Source organism: Gymnoscopelus braueri (genome assembly GCF_963280865.1).
Source record: "Gymnoscopelus braueri genome assembly, chromosome: 11".
In the NCBI taxonomy this organism is placed as follows: Eukaryota; Metazoa; Chordata; class Actinopteri; order Myctophiformes; family Myctophidae; genus Gymnoscopelus; species Gymnoscopelus braueri.
This window is the reverse complement of record NC_137613.1, coordinates 20,905,099-20,922,949: the sequence shown is the minus strand read 5'-3', so window position 1 is coordinate 20,922,949 and position 17,851 is coordinate 20,905,099. Positions and strand designations below refer to the sequence as shown.

Below are 17,851 nucleotides of genomic sequence, written 5' to 3'. Positions count from 1 at the left end.
AACCTTTTCAGGCCAGGGACCCCCAAACTGATGGGGAGATGGAGCAGGGACCCCCTACCTCGTAGGGTAGGGGGGGCTACCACATATATTGTATATTTATTTATGTATACAATTGTGTTTTATATTGCCTGCTCCTATACGCACCTGCCCCAGTAGGTGTGCAAAACAAAAAATCTCTACAAAATATGTATAAACATACCATGTTATTGTGCATTGTGCCTCCATTTATCTGTTTGCTATGGATTCATGTTATGTTTAAAGACAATTTGACATTTTGGGGGGGAAAAGGGGATTTTTTTTTTTTTTTTCAAACAAAAATATTGTTTAATCAAACAACAATTTCGCGGACCCCCTGCAGTACCTCCGCGGACCCCCTAGGGGTCGCGTACCCCCTGTTGAATACCTCTGGCCTAATCAATATTTACAAGCAACTTTACATAAAACAAGCAAAGCCGCTTATAATAAGCAGACTTGGCAACGCTGGTAACCATAACAACGGATATACGCTCTTCTGTCCAACATAAAAAGAGACAGAACTCTTTTAGAAAACGCACCGCTTAAAGACAACATACTCTATAAAGATCTATATGATCATATCATTGTTTTATTTGACGCAAACTTAAGGCAGCTATAGCTACGCATGAATCACACATTGTTTTAAAAGGCTCTAGATGTTTTCGCTATGCTTTACCCTAAGACTGTCATCATAACTAAAAGTTTCTTGTCAGCTGCAAATGGATTCAAGCAAAGTTGCGCAAAGAAGAAAACCTGAAATCCAGGTGATCAAACAAACGGGAATAAACAAGGAGCAGTACATTCATGGGGTAAACACTTTCTTATTTTGCTTTCTTGTTTGGAATATGTGAGCTATATTACTGTATAACAGTTTGATCTTTTTTATTTGATGAGTTTCTCTGATCATTGTTTGCTGCCAAGTGATGATCACTGCAATAATTCTTCTACATTACATTTCTGCAGGTCACAACTAAAAGCCTTGATCTCAATAAGGTGATTAATCTCCTGGAGGATCCCTTGACAGTAAGTGAAGACATTTTGCTATCATTTCCGTGCTTGTTTGGTGGGTTCTACATTTTAGGTTATGAGTTTATCATAAAAATAAATTTAATCAAATTTTAAAAATAAATTGTTGGGATGCATGTCTTTTCTATTTATCTGCTATTGGTTTCTTGTCTCTCTGATCTATCTGAAATAAAGCATAATTATTATTATTAATTAATTAATTATTTATTTATTTGTTAAAGGTTACCCTGAGGGAGAGGCACCTTTTTCTACTGAGGAAACTGTTGAAGAGATGCCAAAATGGATTTGTATCCTTACTATTCTTGATCTGTGCTAATTCTGAGCATATAGTTTCTTTCCAACTCAATATCAAGTTGGGTCATTGTCTTCACTTTTGTCCTCAGACATGTTAAAGGGAGATGAAACCCTTTACTGATTTAGAGTTAAAAGCAGAGTAAAAACATGGCAGGCTGCATGGCTGACCTTATGAATTAGTAGTACCGTGATGCAGTGGTGGAAAGTAACTAAGTACATGCACTCAAGTACTGTACAATTTTGAAGTATTTCCATTTTACTGGAGTATTGCCAATTTTCAATAATTTCACTTCTATTCCTACATCTCAAAGGCAAATATTGTACTTTTACTCCACTACAATTATTTGAAAACTTTAGTTACTAGCTACTTTGTAGATTTAGATTATTATTACAAAACCACTTCAGACAGATCTACGCGTTGCAAAGCGACACGACCAGCTTGTAGATCTGCTATTTGCAAAGGATTTTTATACATCTTATAAATATGAATACTTGTGAAATGGGACCTTCTGCATAATGAGTACTTTCTACTTTTGGTACTTTAAGTACATTTTGATACGAATACTTTAGTACTTTTACTCAAGTACATTTTGAATTCCGGACTTTTACTTGTAACAGAGTATTTCTACATTACAGTATTGAATACTTTTCCATGACAATACTGTTGACCACTGTCTAGGCTTGCAAATTGGCACACCCATGGCTCTGGGGACACCTAAATTTATCACACCCATTATAAATGTTATTAGCTGCAGCTGTGTCGCTTACAAGCCTGCCATGTTTTTACTCTTCTGCAGTTTTTAGTCTGTACAATAAAATTAACTACAAAATCGGCCTAGGGTTTCATTTGCCCTTAATAGATTTGCTTTCGGGAAAGTCCATGGGGACTTGCACATAATTCCCCAAAGTCCCAATTTCCAATTGCGTTGCTTTTTGTGTCAGCATTTTCCTCACCCTGAAAATAACTGTGTTATGGTGACTCATTGCCCTGTCTCTGTAGGGTTATGGGTGATTTACACTTAGTTGTGCGCCTGTGCACAAAAAATATCCAATCTACAAGCTCACTAGACATCTTGCTGCCAATTTCTATCTTGTAGATTGGCTGTTTTCAGTGCTTGACATGGCAGTGCTTGACATGGCAGTGCTTGACATGGCGCACAACAAGTTAAAACTCAGGCTTTCAATGTGCATTGCAAGCTTTTCACTCAGTGTTATAGTTTCCTGAATCAACGATGTCAAGCTTTTGAGAGATCTGGTTTGCATGACCAAGATTCTGAATATTTGTGCTGAGAGAGTGAAAGACCACCCTGAATATGTGTCAGTGTTGTGTGATTCACTCAAAATTAGCAGGTAAGCATTTCAATGAGTCATACATATCCACAAATTCCAATATGAATCAATATAAGTCAGCCTCTAAGTGTCATATTGAAGTGCTCCTCTACTCCTATAGGCTTCCTTTCCTAAAGGAGAAGACATCAGATGAGTTGACTTATGCATGTGATGTCAAAGAATTCCTCTCCTACATGGGTATGTGTAGCTGATGTAGCAGTTTCTTTAGAGCAGGTATTTACAAGTATTTGTTAAGGCTCAATCAAGACCGACACATTTTTATTCTCACTTTGCAGGGTGTTTGATGAGAATTTCAAATGCTGAAGTGAGACACCAGATTTGTGACTCTGTCAAATCATTCTACACTTCAGTGGCTTCCAAACAGCTGTTGGATGGTATGGGTTGGCTCTCAAAGCCAGTGGTCACATCTGTCAAGTCTGTCACATCTAACCCAATCTCTAGACTGTCAATGAGTGAGACCCTCTCTTTGCTCTTGTGGTGTTGTGGTATTTGCCTTTCTTTCTTTCTTTCTTTCTTTCTTTCTTTCTTTCTTTCTTTCTTTCGTGATTCCTTACTTTGTTTTTATGACCCCATTACATGTGTTACAAAAATACTGTACTATCTCACATATAGGAATGATGGGATTATTAACTCTCCTTCTTTAGGTCTCCAACCCACCAATGCTGGCTACAAGCTCCAGCTGTTGGAGCAGAGTGGGTTGGCTGAGACCATGGTCCTCTCCATGGCTGTACTAGAAGACCAGCCTGAGGTGAAACTTCAGGTCCTGCAAACACTTCAGATCCTCTCCAGCTCCTCAGGTGAACAATTGCTTTTATTCTTCCACAAGTGGTCAGGGAGTTAAAGGCCTGTGGAGTCCGTCACTCATGTCAATACAACAGAGATTACCCTCCTTCATTAGATTAAGTAGTCAGCTCTCAAGTGCATTAAGCATCTTATTACTTAAGAAGAAATCAGAAGGAACAATCAAAACGGTGACTTTAAGTGTCCTTTTGTCAATGTCATTGGGTCAATGGGTTGCTTTAATCACACCTCTTTAATCATGTTTTATTTTTCCACTCTAGATGTGAACTGTGCATTAATACTGAACACACGGGGAGCAGAGACAATCTGTCTCCATATGAATGAGCCTGACCCGTCCGGGCAAATCCTGTTTCGCTCCACAGAAATCCTGTGGAACTTGCTAGAAAGAGGCTGCAAGGAAGAGGTCACTTCTCAACTAAGCAACATTGACTGCATTGTGTATGTGTCTCATTTTGAGTAATGTGTTTAAAATTACACCCAGAGCTATACATTCAGTCTAGTCTGTATAAACGTTATCATGTTGTTCATTTTGTTTATGTCATAGGGTTTTAAAAGAAGCATTTTTTCACCTGTTGCTGAATGGCTCACGACATCATGATCTCCAACTCAGGAATGACCTGCTCGTGATCACAACACTTGTAGCTGAAAATCCCAAATGCCCACTCATTGTAAGTAGTGCACATTAATAATGATTGCATTGATAAGACAATCACATAAACTGATCAGAAAACTGTGTAGTTTATGCTTTTTATAGGCAATTAACTAGTCTGGAATCCAGACTGATTCGCTCCGTTCGGCAGATTCTTTTTTTTCTCTCACTTAAGTGAAGAAAAAAAAACACTGTCTGGATTCCAGGCTACTTAACTATAGCCAATAATTTAGTGTTGTTGTTGTCGTTGTTTTGCGCTTATATCTATGTTTGACATGTTTCTCTTTATCAGGAGAGTTTGTTTGCCAAGCAGCTCATGCTTTTTGTCACATTTCCAGAGAGTGAGGCATCCTTTTTCTTATTATTTTCAGTAATTGCAATTTAATTTATTTAGAATAAATACCACTTTCAGTGGGCTAATGAATAAAAATAGCTTCATTTATCTTGTATCTTTAGTCAAAAGTCACAACCCTTTGGTCCGCAACCTGAAGTTGACCTATAACAATGAAGACTTTGAGATGAAGAAATTACTGTTAAACCTGGTGGTCATCTTGTCAAAGGACTTGTCTGCTCTGCAGGTCAGTTGGAGCTTTTCAGACTGTAACAATGACATGCTGTTGTTTGAATCAATGGGCCAGTTGTGGACCAATACCCAATAGGAGCCAAAAGTAGGAACAATGTGTTTTCTGTTTCTTGTTTTTTTCTGACTTTTGGCATAATTTCCAGTTTCTGACTTTTAGAAACAAAATAGAAATGTCACTGTCTACAGTTTACCTTACATTTCAGTGTGGCTGGAGTAAAAAAAAAAGACCAACAGTGCTGTCAGTGCGTGCTTCAGTTTATATACTACAGCGTGTCATGTTTGTGGTTCTGATATACAGTAGATACATTTGTTTGTCACTCCCATCTTGTGTATCCCTGGCTTCCGTCTCTGTGTCTCTCAGCTCTTTAAAGAAGGTCGCGTAATGCTGGCTCTGCTAACTCTGGTGAAGCCTCCCGTCTCCTCCTCAGAGGGCCAGTCGGCCGTGCGCCACTGGTCCTCCACACAGCAGGAGGAGCTGCTGCTCCAGGGCCTGGCCACGCTGGCCACTGTGGCACCTCCCATGTTGGAGGACTACATCAACTTAAAGGGCAACAACTGCCTCCTGCTACTGCTGGAGTGGTGCACTGAACAAGGTGGGGATGAAGGTGAAAATAGGATACATCTTGGTAGGGTGACCCAGCTGTGTGCACACTGTGCTTTATCTGAAAGGTTGGCGGTTTGATCCCTACAAAAGCCAATGCGTCCAGCAATTAACACGTGCCTGAAGAGCTCTTGAATAGCAGATCTTTGGGTTTTGATGCAGATTTGGTGGTAAATTAGCCTTCAATTTACACTTAATGACCATGAAGATGTGCATAACCTTAATTCAAGATAGTTTTAGTTTATGAATTCTAAACAACTCTCCCCTGTTGGTTGAATTCACAGTTCACACTGACGTTTATGTGAGACACAAATAAGCCACTGGCTATGATGAGTGGCCAAAGGCTACCAAGATCCCAACATTTTTCCATATGTTCATAATCTCTGTTCTAGATGCATCCTTTGGCCAGAGTCCTGGTTTCCACAGCACTGGGGAGAAGGGTAGTAAGAAGGTTCAAATGCGCTACTGTATCAGGGTGTTGAGGTCCATGACTTCCCTGGGAAATGATACGGTCAACCAGGACCTTTGTGATCAAGGGACCATCAGCCAGCTTCTAGGTAATGAGTGCATGGGAGATCCTCCATGATTAAACTATATTATACATGTATTAGTTCAAATCCGAATCTTGATTGACATTAGTTTGTTGCTGAAGACCTCCACATCTTAATTAATTAATCGTATTTTTCACTTTTGTAGGGATTTTGATGCAAATGGAAAGCGGCCCTGATGAGGACGATGTGACTTTGGAGATCAAAGCCGATATTCAGCTAATCCTTTCAGCATTGTGTGAGAATGACCTGCACAGAAAGGTAGCGCTCAGAACATGAACTGGGAAAATTCATATTATTATTTTTAATCTGGTACTTTTCGCCAAGCTGCAAAAAGGTGGAAATCAACACACATTTAAAAACTTGATTAGAAACGTTCTCTTTATGTCATTGGAGACCTAAGTGCTTTGTTCTAACCTTAAAAAGAGAATAAAAAGAGAAACTTACATTGCCCTGCTTTAGGAACTGTTTGGCACTGAAGGAGTTGAGATGGCAGTGCATTTCCTGAAGATAAACCCTGAGAAGTTCTACAGTGGTTTGGGACACAACAGGCTCATCCTCTCCACAGTGGACTGTGTCTGGTCAGTTCATCTATCACAGTCCTTCGATAAACCAATTCATGAATTAAAGTACAATATATTAACAATCGACATTGGGACCCTCAGGATGACACAATAAAGTCACATGACTTTATAGCAAACGGGCAGAAACGTTATTGTTATAGTTACTGTACCATTGAAATCACACATTAAATGATGTGTATTGGTGTCATATCAGGTCCTGTATCGTGGGCTGCTACACGACAGAAGATTACTTTTTGGCCAAAGAAGGGGCATTTCTCTTGCTGGACTTACTTCACGTGAGTATCTTCAAATTGCTGGACCAGCCTACAGACTAACTGTTGTGTTGGGGTCAGGCTTTGGTAGTAGACAGTGCACAGAAACAGGATTGACGTCAGACAATGTCCACTTTGATGCGGTTCCAGAGGTTCCAGTTTTAGAATCCTTGGTATGTCTCTTTCAGTCGAGCCCCAGGAGCGTGCACAGTGTGGTGCTGGCAACCCTTCTAGAACTCAGTGACAACCCCAACACTCTCTCTCACATCCGGACCTGGAGGGGGGACAAGGGCCAGACGGCACCACACCTCTTGTTACATCTCTGGAGGGAGGAGGAGGCGGAGCTTAGGGTCAGCAGAGACGCGCATGGACGGATCACAGGTCAGTCCATGGCTGGTTAACACGTTTGTTTACATTTGGTTTGGTTTAGATTATTTTTATTACATGTGCCTAAAGGTTAGGCTAACTGTCCCGCAACCAGAGGGCCACGATGGCCAATATGACCACCGGCAGCAAAGCACTGAACTACTGCATGCTCATTCATGTAAAGGTAGAGTAAAATGTGTTTGTTCAATATCATTGGTCTACCGACCCCGTCTCTCCAGCTCTTTAATAAGAAAAGAAATACATTTTCATGTGGGTTGCCAATTTTAGCCAATCAGTTCAATTTTATTGTGTTCCAGTTTCAATTCCGTCTACTCTAAGTTTGTGTCATCACTTCCATTTCACTGGTTTACCTGTATCCTGCTTGTGTTCTCTCCCCTGATTGGATACAATTGGTATCCCAACCTGAAAATGTATGTTTTGTTTAATAAAGAGCTGGAGAGACCCCTGTTAGCGAACAAACGCTCTCTAGCAATGATTACTACCAGAATATAGAGCTACGTAACACTTACTGCCAAGTCAAGTTCAACCTTATACAAAAATAAACTGGTAGGAAGCATTTCTGCTTAAAAGATGTCCTCTTGGTTTAAAACTGCCACAATTAGAACAATACCAATAATTCTAATAGTGCCAGTCTCTTATTATTAAAACAGTGAACAAGCACACCCAATCATTTTCCTCCTATGTAACAATAATTGATAAACTCTAAACTCCAAAAAATGTGACAACACTTTAGATGCCTCTTTTAAACAAAATTAATTTGATGGATCTATACTTCCCATTTCCATATTTGATGGTCAGATCCCAAGAAGCCAATCCTAAATTATTATCAAGAGGAGGAGGAACAGGTGTCCTACCCTGGTACCAGACCCAGTGCAGCAGTCATGGATGTATCAGAGAACCAGCGCTCCAAGATCTACTCCATCTTCTGTAAACTAGGTCAGTAGTTCTCAAACTTTTTCATGTGAAGGACCCCCAAAATGATACATTTTTGGCTGCGGACTCCCATCTCATATTTTGTGACAGTGACCCCCAAGAAGCAAGATGAAGAAGAAGAAGATTTGAGTTAAAAATGTTAGCTTTAAAAAATATATACATATTTTAGCACAAATTTTCACGATTTTTCAAAAATAGCAGATCTACAAGCTCATCATGAATTCAAGGCTTCATGGGGTGTAATTGATAGAAAATACGTCATTTTTTGGGTGAACTACTCCTTTAATACGTCAGGGCATTTGATATGCATTAGGCCAAGGACTGACATTTGATACGATTTTTATCTCTGGGTCCCCAGTGTACACTGTAAAATCATCAGTGTTAATTGAACTCTGACAGTGTACAAGTGGAACCTGTAATACTCTCAAAGTTACAGACCCCCATGGGTCCATTTATATCATCCATGAATTATTTAGTTGAGGACCCTCTGGAACAACTTAAACCAGTGGTTTAAGTTGTTACTCACTCACGGACAATATCACAAATTTACTGACTTACGAAACTGATACATTTTCTACACTTTATGGTGCATAATTAGATACACACTGGTGGATGGATAATGTGGTTTACAAGTTAGATATGATGAGCTAATTATTGTTGCAAGCTTTGTTATCTAAACACACATTATCATTTTTAACACCCTCAGGTTTTCAAGACCTTCCAGGATTGTCAACTAAGGATTACGTCACTCTTTGTATCGTCAACCGATATCTGGACTTTAAGGTAGATACTGTAGGTGTTACTATAACACTGTGAACAATGATGCAGGCATGCATTTGTATGATTCATATTCTTGGATGGGTGGTTAGAATAAATGTCATATACAAAATATCACATGTTTGATTGAACAACCAATCACATTGTAATGTACACAGTTCCTCAGTATTTAAAACCAAATAAATTCAGATAGCACAACAACCATTGCTGAATGAATGAATAAAAATAGCCCTGAACCGAAATCTAATGCTGTAAAAATGTTAGATTGGAGAGGTGTGGGACGAAATCAGCAGGGAATTGACCCTGGACGGTGTGAGACCGGTCACCCCTGATGAGGAGGCCCTGGACACCATCTCTAAGATCACGGAGGACACGGCCCGCAGGGTGGCTGCAGAGCAGGTCCGCATCATGCAGCACCAAGAGAAGGAGGACATCAGTGAGGAGAACACTGTGTACACAGAGGTGAGTGAGCATGAGAGATGTTCAGTTGCACAGTATAATCATCCGTGATAATTTACCTACTGGGAGGCGATTTTACTGCAAGGCTAAAATACAGTTCTTTTAGCAATGGTATTGCTCATCTGGTCACTCCCAGGGAGAATTCTAAGGTGCAATGTTTTGTTTGTTGTTGTCCGCCATCGTCGGCTGTCTGCAGCAGAGGCTTACAAATCCATTAGAGCATACATGTGGTGTTTTTAACGGATCCATTGCAACCTAATTTCGTTCTGCTGTGCATCCCTGATCTGATGTAAAGTTATGAATGACAATAAAAGGAACTTGACATGAATATGGTATTGATTGAGTAGAGTTACAGAAAATATTGCAGCCAGGTGACAACCCATTTACCTAAATAATCTGGTGAAACAGTTTTTAAATGTTTTTATACAATTGTATTGTGTATTCTGTAATTGTGTATGTTTGTACATCGTGTATTCTGACATGTCAAATTCCCAGTTCCTCAAGGGTGATGAGTCTCATCTGCTGTTTGTGGGGTGGCACACCGTGTGTGTGGGGGGGGGGGGGTACACAATTCAATGATTGAAACAGGTGATCCAGTGAGGATCGAAACGTCTCAATAAAGTGATCCTTTGCGCTGAAGACGGTGTGTGGGCTCTACAGGGAACTTGAACATGAACATATCCACAATATGGGAGTGTCCAAGTACTTACTGTACTGTAACTGTTATGTTTAATGTATATCATCACAGAGGTCAACATGTGAATATAAACATTCAAATGTGTTTTGTTACCAAAAACTGCAAATGTATCGTTTTAAGGAATGGGAACCTGACTTATTTATTAGTCCTAATAACTGCTGTGTTTGTATAACACAGATAAAGTCTCATTGGAAGCAACGGGAGCTCATGGCTAAGTCCTGGGACCATTATGTGTCCAAGACATCAGATTACAACATACTAAAGGTTTGTATCACATCCACCAATATAAGCACATCACCTAACTGTTCAGTTAAGTGCTTCAGTGTGATGTTTATTGTCATTTAGCCGTTTAGTGAGGTTAATTATAATCATCAAGCCTTTTGTCCCATTATCATTCCAGGAGGTGAAATCTCAGAGGGAAAAATACGTCGAGTCCACCAGACCCAAATCAAAGCACAAGGATGCCGTGTTCCATCCTATTGAGGTAACACAACAAAGACTAAACACAATAAACCTGTGCTTTATCAGGCTTACAACAATTTAATTTAATATTGATCATACTAGATACATTTTCAAAAGGTGTGTGTGTGTGTGTGTGTGTGTGTGTGTGTGTGTGTGTGTGTGTGTGTGTGTGTGTGTGTGTGTGTGTGTGTGTGTGTGTGTGTGTGTGTGTGTGTGTGTGTGTGTGTGTGTGTGTGTGTGTGTGTGTTTTTTCAGAATTTCTGTGGCAGAGTAATGAACTTAAATAACACCACTGCTCCTCTGAGTGGAGGGACCCTTGTCAGCACTGAGTTGACCCTGGAAAAAGTGCCCATCCATGGGCAAGCACAGGACAATGTCTCCTCTTTAACCCAGGACCCTGACTACTTCAGCACTGTCTCAGTCAAATAAATAATCAATATGTACATACACACACACACACACACACACACACACACACACACACACACACACACACACACACACACACACACACACACACACACACACACACACACACACACCCTAAGCTATTAGTTACACTGAATAAATGCAATAAATATTCTTCCAATCACTTACAGTAAGTTTGTAGTAGCATAAGACTGAATGTAAAGTCAATAAAATCAATATCAGGGATGTAGTGGAGTGTAAACACACCTCATTTTTATTGTTTGTCTTTAGTTTACGGTATGTCTTGAAGTCTTCATGCCGTAAATTCATTTGTAAGAATAATCACACGTTCACAATCACAAGTTATGAGTTACATGAAAAAGATTCTTGTTAAAATAAGAAATAATAATATAACACTATTCAAAGATATATTGTTTTTGTTTTGGTTGTTTGGTTATTCACATAATGGTGGAATTTTATATTGAAGACAAAAGATGCAGATATAAATTGCCATTATTAAACTGTATGCCAATGTTTTCAAGTTCATTTGTCAGTTCATTGTCAGCAATTGTAAATATTGTGTGGTGATGTAATTGACTGGGTGAACAGATGCAGAGATGAGGTCAGAATTTGCACAATCAGCATCTTGTTGTCTACCCTCCCCCATTGTGGTGAAGTGACCGACCACCCTTTGTGATCACTCCAGGCTCGCCTGTATGTCTGCTGCAGGTTAGAGCACATCTAAGTACTGTAGGCTCATGCTGATATAAAACAAAATATTTGTATCAGAAATCAAATTAAAAACTTCAGAAAGAACTTTAGAAACTTCAAATTACTAATATTGATTTTTCTACTCTTGATGGTGCAGTGTAATAGTCACTCTCTATAACTGAGCCATATAAAGTGGTTCATTCAGTAGCTACCAATAGACAACATGGAACCACATACACCAGGGTGACATCACAGGAATAGAAGGTAATAAAGGTTACTTTGAATGTATTTCAACACTAATTATCTTGGTTAATTCTCCTCAGTATAGGACAGCAAGTTATAATACAAAACGACTTGATAATTGCATACTAGGTGACTTACATTTTTTAATGGTTGTTTCAAAATGTTTAACATTACATAAGCTGCTGCAGCACATTAACACACATATTCCATCATGCGTGCAACATGCTGCACAGAAGCAGGTCTTCCTCTCTCTCTCTCCTCTCTTCCCATTTGCTGACTGGACAGCCCCAGGGCTTTTACTGTGAGTGTTCATGTCTGTCCCATTGGATGGGACTGGGGTGTGTATGCACTGTACAAAAGACTTGGGAGCGGGATACAATCGGATCTTCCTCTGTACAACAGGCTTTCACTCTTTGTTCAGGGCTAAGTACGCATGGTGTCTGTCTGGGAACGTAGTGCGCTGCAGGGATTGATGAAGGTAAGGATGGAGCCAGCATGCTTCCTCTGGATTTTTCCCCATGGTTTACAACTTGTCGACTTCTGTAAAAGGAGTTTGTGCTTTCTTGAAAGATTAGTCCAGAGTCTACAATCGATTCCATGGTGTTGGAATGCAGTTTGTTTTATTTATGCCTACACTAAAATGTCTAGTCAGATTTCTCAAAGTGATTGTTGAGAATATTTGGCAGAAGTGAAGAATTGATTTTAATGCTATTTATTTTGTAATTTGTCAAGAAAGTATAGTTTTCTTTAGAGGTGTATTCACGATCTCCATGGACATTGTACATGTCTTCTGATGAAAGTTATGCAGTATGACTCTTTTTGAGTTGGCTTCCATCTTTTTTTAGATTTTTACCTTGCAGAACCAATACTCCTAATGTACCATTTGCAGCTGTATTTCACACTGGTTTTAGATTGAGAATAGTTGTCCTGAATCCTGATAATGACAAGAAAAATGGTTCCCGTGCAGGTGGACTGTGGGTTCATGTGAGGATCTCCAGCAGCAGACATGATCATCAGACTGGGAAGGTTGACACCTGGTTACTTCCGTCTCCTCCAGGTTAGTGTCTGCTTGTAATAAATGTAGCAGTACTTGTTCACTGCAAATAATTATAATACAATACCTCAAGCTGACATACATCAATCTCAATTATTTTTGTGAAATTGATGGACTGTATAAGTATTTGGCAAACTTCAGGCCAAACGTAAGAAAAATGCTGTAATGCTGTAAAGGAGCAGAGCTCAGGAACATGTGGAAATTAATATTTCATAAAGAGCTGATGTCAGGAGGTTACATTATATAACCTCATGATCTACATGATAAACCCAATACCAACTCTCAACAACCCTCTAAATACAGGGCAGGTTTTGACATGGGTTTATACCCTTTTTTCTTTTCTTTTTTTTAATACTTTTATTGCAAGATATTCCTGTTGCAAACTTTTTCTTTTTCTTTTTTTTTTATATATCATACACCCAGTTTATACCCTAAATTGAACACAGTAGTCTTACTGTATAGTAGGCCTACATTAAATTATGTGAAATAAACACTCAGTGATCACATCATTAATACAACCTGCTCCAACAAAACTGTTCCAACAAACAGTGACTCATGTGGCTGTAACTCAGTAATTAGTAATAAGCAGACTATTCACTTCTACTAAACAAGAGAATGTACGTGATGTGTATGTATGTGTGGCCTCAAGATCCTTAAATATTGTTGTGAATAGAAATTATAGTGAAAAGAAAATACTACACTTTAAAATAATTTCCGAAACAGCCTGTAAGCTTTTAGGTTGTTTAACCTTTTAATACTTGCTAAAACAGATGTGAGTTGCAACTGTACCTTTACATCTTTTTTCAGCCTACACCAAATGTCTTTTGTAGATAGCCGATCTAAGCTCACAACGCGTCTTGTAGAACAGCTATTTTGGCAAATGTTCCCTCGCAGAATATGGATGCCGGGGTTCAAGTGGTTACGTTATTTTGAGAGTTATAAATCTCATCAAGAAACTGACCTCTCCACCTGTTTCCACATCATTTGTTTCACTGCCTTGGGCCATGTGGCGTAGGTTTTCATAGTGTGCACCTAAACATAGTGTTAAATTGGCTATTATAAATGTATGCTTTGGAAAAAGGTCTGAAATTATATAAAGTATATGATTTGAACATGCACAGTACATCGTTATCATACCTAAATTTACCCTTCAACCTCTTGTTTATGTCCAAAATGACTGGATATCCACAGACTTTGTAGCAATTTGTAGCAATTGTAGAAATATTGGGCTTTAAATGTCATACAAAAATGTATTTGGCTCCCCATTTATAAAATGAATGTAAATATAAAATAATAAATAAATACATATTTTAAAAATGGCGCCCAGAGTTGGCTGCCTATTGTTCAGCTTTCATACAGCAGGAAAGCAATTATAGTGTAGTTCCCAGCTCTGAGAGGGCACTGTTTCAGTAAAGCAATTGTTTCACAGCAGTGTGATGCTATTAGGGCTCACATTATTATTAAGACACTGGAAATATCGATACCGATAACTACAAATATCGGCCGATACCGATATGTGGCCGATATATCGGTGCATCCCTACTTATAAGCCTGATAGCTGGTGTCAGCTAACCGGAATAAAGTGTATATTTCTCATTGTGTATTATTATTATTATTATTATGCATGTCTTCCCCCATTTCCAGAGACAGGTCTCAGGTGAGGTCCAGATGCAGCCACAGAGCAGCTTCATCAACCCCATCGCCATGACGATGGCCACAGTGGGTATCGGACTGTCACTCTACAGCACCAGACAAATGGCGGAGAGGGTCCATCTCAAACAACATGCTGCCTGAAGAGGTGGGCCCTTACTGGCCACTATAGGAAGAGCTGAGGTTAACCCATTTAGACCTGTTATGAAGACCATTGTTATGCCTTTCAAGCTGGGAACGCCTCTGTGTCCTTTTAGTTGCTGCTATATATCGTATATCATTGCTGTCGGGCAGAAACCTCCATATTTAAACTTTTGTTTTTTTTCGTAAATGAATGCCCTACTTGATAATACTACAGCGTCACACAAAAGTATCAAAAGTAGCAGATATACAAGCTCCAAACGTGGCACGAAGCGATGCGTTTTGAGCTTATATATCTGCTACTTTTGAATTTGAATCCTGAAAAGTAACACTTTAGGACATTATACAGTAGGTTTCCACCCGACAGAGACGATATATAGCAACATATATATTAATTATATATATATATTTAATATAGTTATATAGTTTTTCAGAAAACTTAGGTAGGATTTAGAAGTCGTTTTCAGAATCGGCCTCAGGTCCAAAATGGGTTAAACAGAGAGGAAGAGATTATCTATGCAGGCTGCAATCCTTTGCAAAGGTTAGAACATTTACCAGAGCTCTGCCCTATACCCCTCAAGTAACAGTTCCATAGTTCCAATTGTTCTGTAGTTCCCAAGTTTCAATGGAAATTGGTATGAGAGAGAGATCATTGCATTGGCTTTGTTTTTGTATGTTGGAAAAGGTTTGTAATGGACGGCATGGAGAGAAAAAGTCGTTTTCAAGGTAACTACTTGAAGGAAGTAAGAATGTGTTTTTGTATCGTGTTTAAAGGAAAAAGTAAGCGTCCTGTCAGGAAAATGCAATGTGACTATGTATTCCATCAGCCAGCAAAACATTGTATCTTATCTTAGTTTGATAACATAAACGTTTCACTTTATGAGAGCAAAATGTTGAAGATAGTTACTTGTAAATTAGTGCAAAGGTTTTTTTTTATTTCTCAAAGAAATTCTAAACCATATTTAACAAATCACAATTTCCACAGATTATTGTAATTGTATGGCAATAATTATTTGTCAACCTGTAAATCTTTTAAATGGTAAATGGTGCATTTATATAGCGCTTTTATCCAAAGCGCTTTACATAGATTGTGCATTACATTCACCCATTCACACACACATTCATACACCGATGGCGGAGGAAACCATGCAAGGCACAAACCTGCTCATCGGGAGCAATTAGGGGTTCAGCGTCTTGCTCAAGGACACTTCGACACTAACTCTGCACCTTAGTGCCAGAGTATAACGGTGTGTATAATAATAGTGTAATCTTAGATTTAGATGGTAAAGAGAGGTTTATCCCAAAAACAAACATAACCAATTGAATGTTTTTCTTGTTTTTTGTTTCTATTGCTAAGCTGAATACAGAACAAAACCAGACATAATAAATGTTTTTCTTTATTTGATCTGTTTTTTGCCCCGGCATTTGGCACTCAAGATTGAGTAATTCAATATAATCTTTTACATAACTGTTTGTAATCGTTTTTGATGAATGAAATGTCCAATAAAACTCAAATGCCATGACTAGTGTGTACTTTGCAGAATTTGGGAATCTTACATATTGGCATCTGTCACATTTTGAAACACTTATGTAACATCACAACGCCATTATCCTTCAATGGAACCATCCATGCGGACAGTGCTGTTGAGACAGATATTGTCACATTACTGGATGACTGCACAGAGTGTATGGAGTGATTCATGTGAGAGAAATTAGCAGAGGGAAGTGATTTTTTACTCTGAGGTTCTGATGACTTGTGAACGAGAAACACAGCAGGGAGGAAGCCACACTAAGAGTTAACCAAAGCATTAACACCAGGTGGTGCAGTTACTGTACATACATACATACAGTACATGTATCAGGTGGTTGTTTCTAGCTCTGCCCCAATATGTCCCCCCTGCTGCTGCTCTATAGGCCTGGACTGGCCAAAACCGGCGGTTGAGCACCTGGTAGAGCAAGCTTAAATTACTAAAATATCTATAAAGGAAATGGACCCAGCAGTGGATGTTTCATACAACAGTATAAGGCCTATGTCCATGCATGTGTTTTCATATCGTAGGCTAATAGTTCAGAAGTCTGAAATTCTGTTATGCCACCATGATATAATGTCAACCACAACAGCTCACAACTATACTTCTGTTGTTGTTCAAATTCAAACTGAAAACCTTCTTGAGTAAACCCCTTCTCGATCAATTACTCAATTATATCCATTATAATATCTATCAAATGTACATGCATGCTTCAATCTCCACACTAAAGCCTCTTGAAGCAGTCTACCACAGTGCCCTACGTTGTATCACTGGTGATGATTATCACACCCATCACTGTATTTTATGTGATAAAGTGGGTTGGCCATCTCTCGCAGTACGTAGAGAGCAACATAGTATTTTATTCATTTATAAGGCCTTGTGTGGTAAGCTTCCTTTGTACCTATCTTCGCTTTTAGAACCAAAGGTTACTGGACATTCAACACGTTCACAAACACACATTAGATATACCAGTCCACGTAAGAGCAGCGAACAAGGAAAGACTGCTTTAGTGCTTTCATGTATTATGCTCCACACAAATGGAACAAACTTCAGGACTCTCTAAAACTGGAGCGATTGGTCTCAATAGAGACATTTAGGGTACTTCTTGAGGACACATTTCATAGTAACTGCACCTGTTTCATGTAACACTGTTTATTTGCATCTGTAATGATTGTAATATGATTCAAATGTTTGTTATTGTTTTTCATTATGTATGTATTTTATATGTTTTATATGCTGTTATCAGGGTGTCCTTTAAAAAGAGAGCTTGCTCTCAATGGGCTTCCCTGAATAAATAAAGGAAAAAGAAAGAAAGAAAGAAAGAAAGTGTTGTAACTCAGATTTAAGTCAACATAGACTACTCTTAACATACTTGACGCAATGTCTGCATGTATCAATATTAACTATATGAAATATCTGAGTTTTCATGAAAATATGGATTCTGGGCTTTTTGTGGAGAAGTTTAAAAATGTAAGTTGACATGCTAATGAAAAACAGGGTAGATGCGGTAGTAGTAATAAGCCAAAAGGTTTGTCAACAACACTCTTGCATACAGGACAAGACATAATTGTGGAAGGGCAATAAGTACTTCAAAGGTACATAATGGTTAAAACGGAGAGTTAATATACTCTGGTACTGTACTTAAGTACAATTGTGAGGTATATTTACTTACTTTACTTGAGTGTATCCATTTTGTGA

General features: G+C 38.8%; 1 protein-coding gene across 1 annotated transcript; it reads left to right on the top strand.

Annotated features, from left to right (window-relative positions):
• Window positions 1-721: 721 nt before the first annotated feature.
• On the top strand, window positions 722-14,627 carry cfap69 (cilia and flagella associated protein 69; the record flags this gene model as incomplete). The annotated part of the gene is made up of 24 exons (XM_080442565.1): window positions 722-824; window positions 979-1,038; window positions 1,263-1,328; window positions 2,576-2,685; window positions 2,786-2,862; window positions 2,961-3,059; window positions 3,330-3,482; window positions 3,747-3,924; window positions 4,031-4,154; window positions 4,428-4,476; window positions 4,592-4,713; window positions 5,080-5,311; window positions 5,712-5,876; window positions 6,016-6,128; window positions 6,330-6,448; window positions 6,645-6,726; window positions 6,891-7,083; window positions 7,888-8,025; window positions 8,729-8,805; window positions 9,064-9,261; window positions 10,133-10,219; window positions 10,356-10,439; window positions 10,673-10,831; window positions 14,478-14,627. Exons 1-24 carry the CDS (start codon window positions 735-737, stop codon window positions 14,625-14,627), a joined length of 2,925 nt encoding a protein of 974 aa, XP_080298691.1. The 5' UTR covers window positions 722-734.
• Between the last annotated feature and the right edge of the window lie 3,224 nt (window positions 14,628-17,851).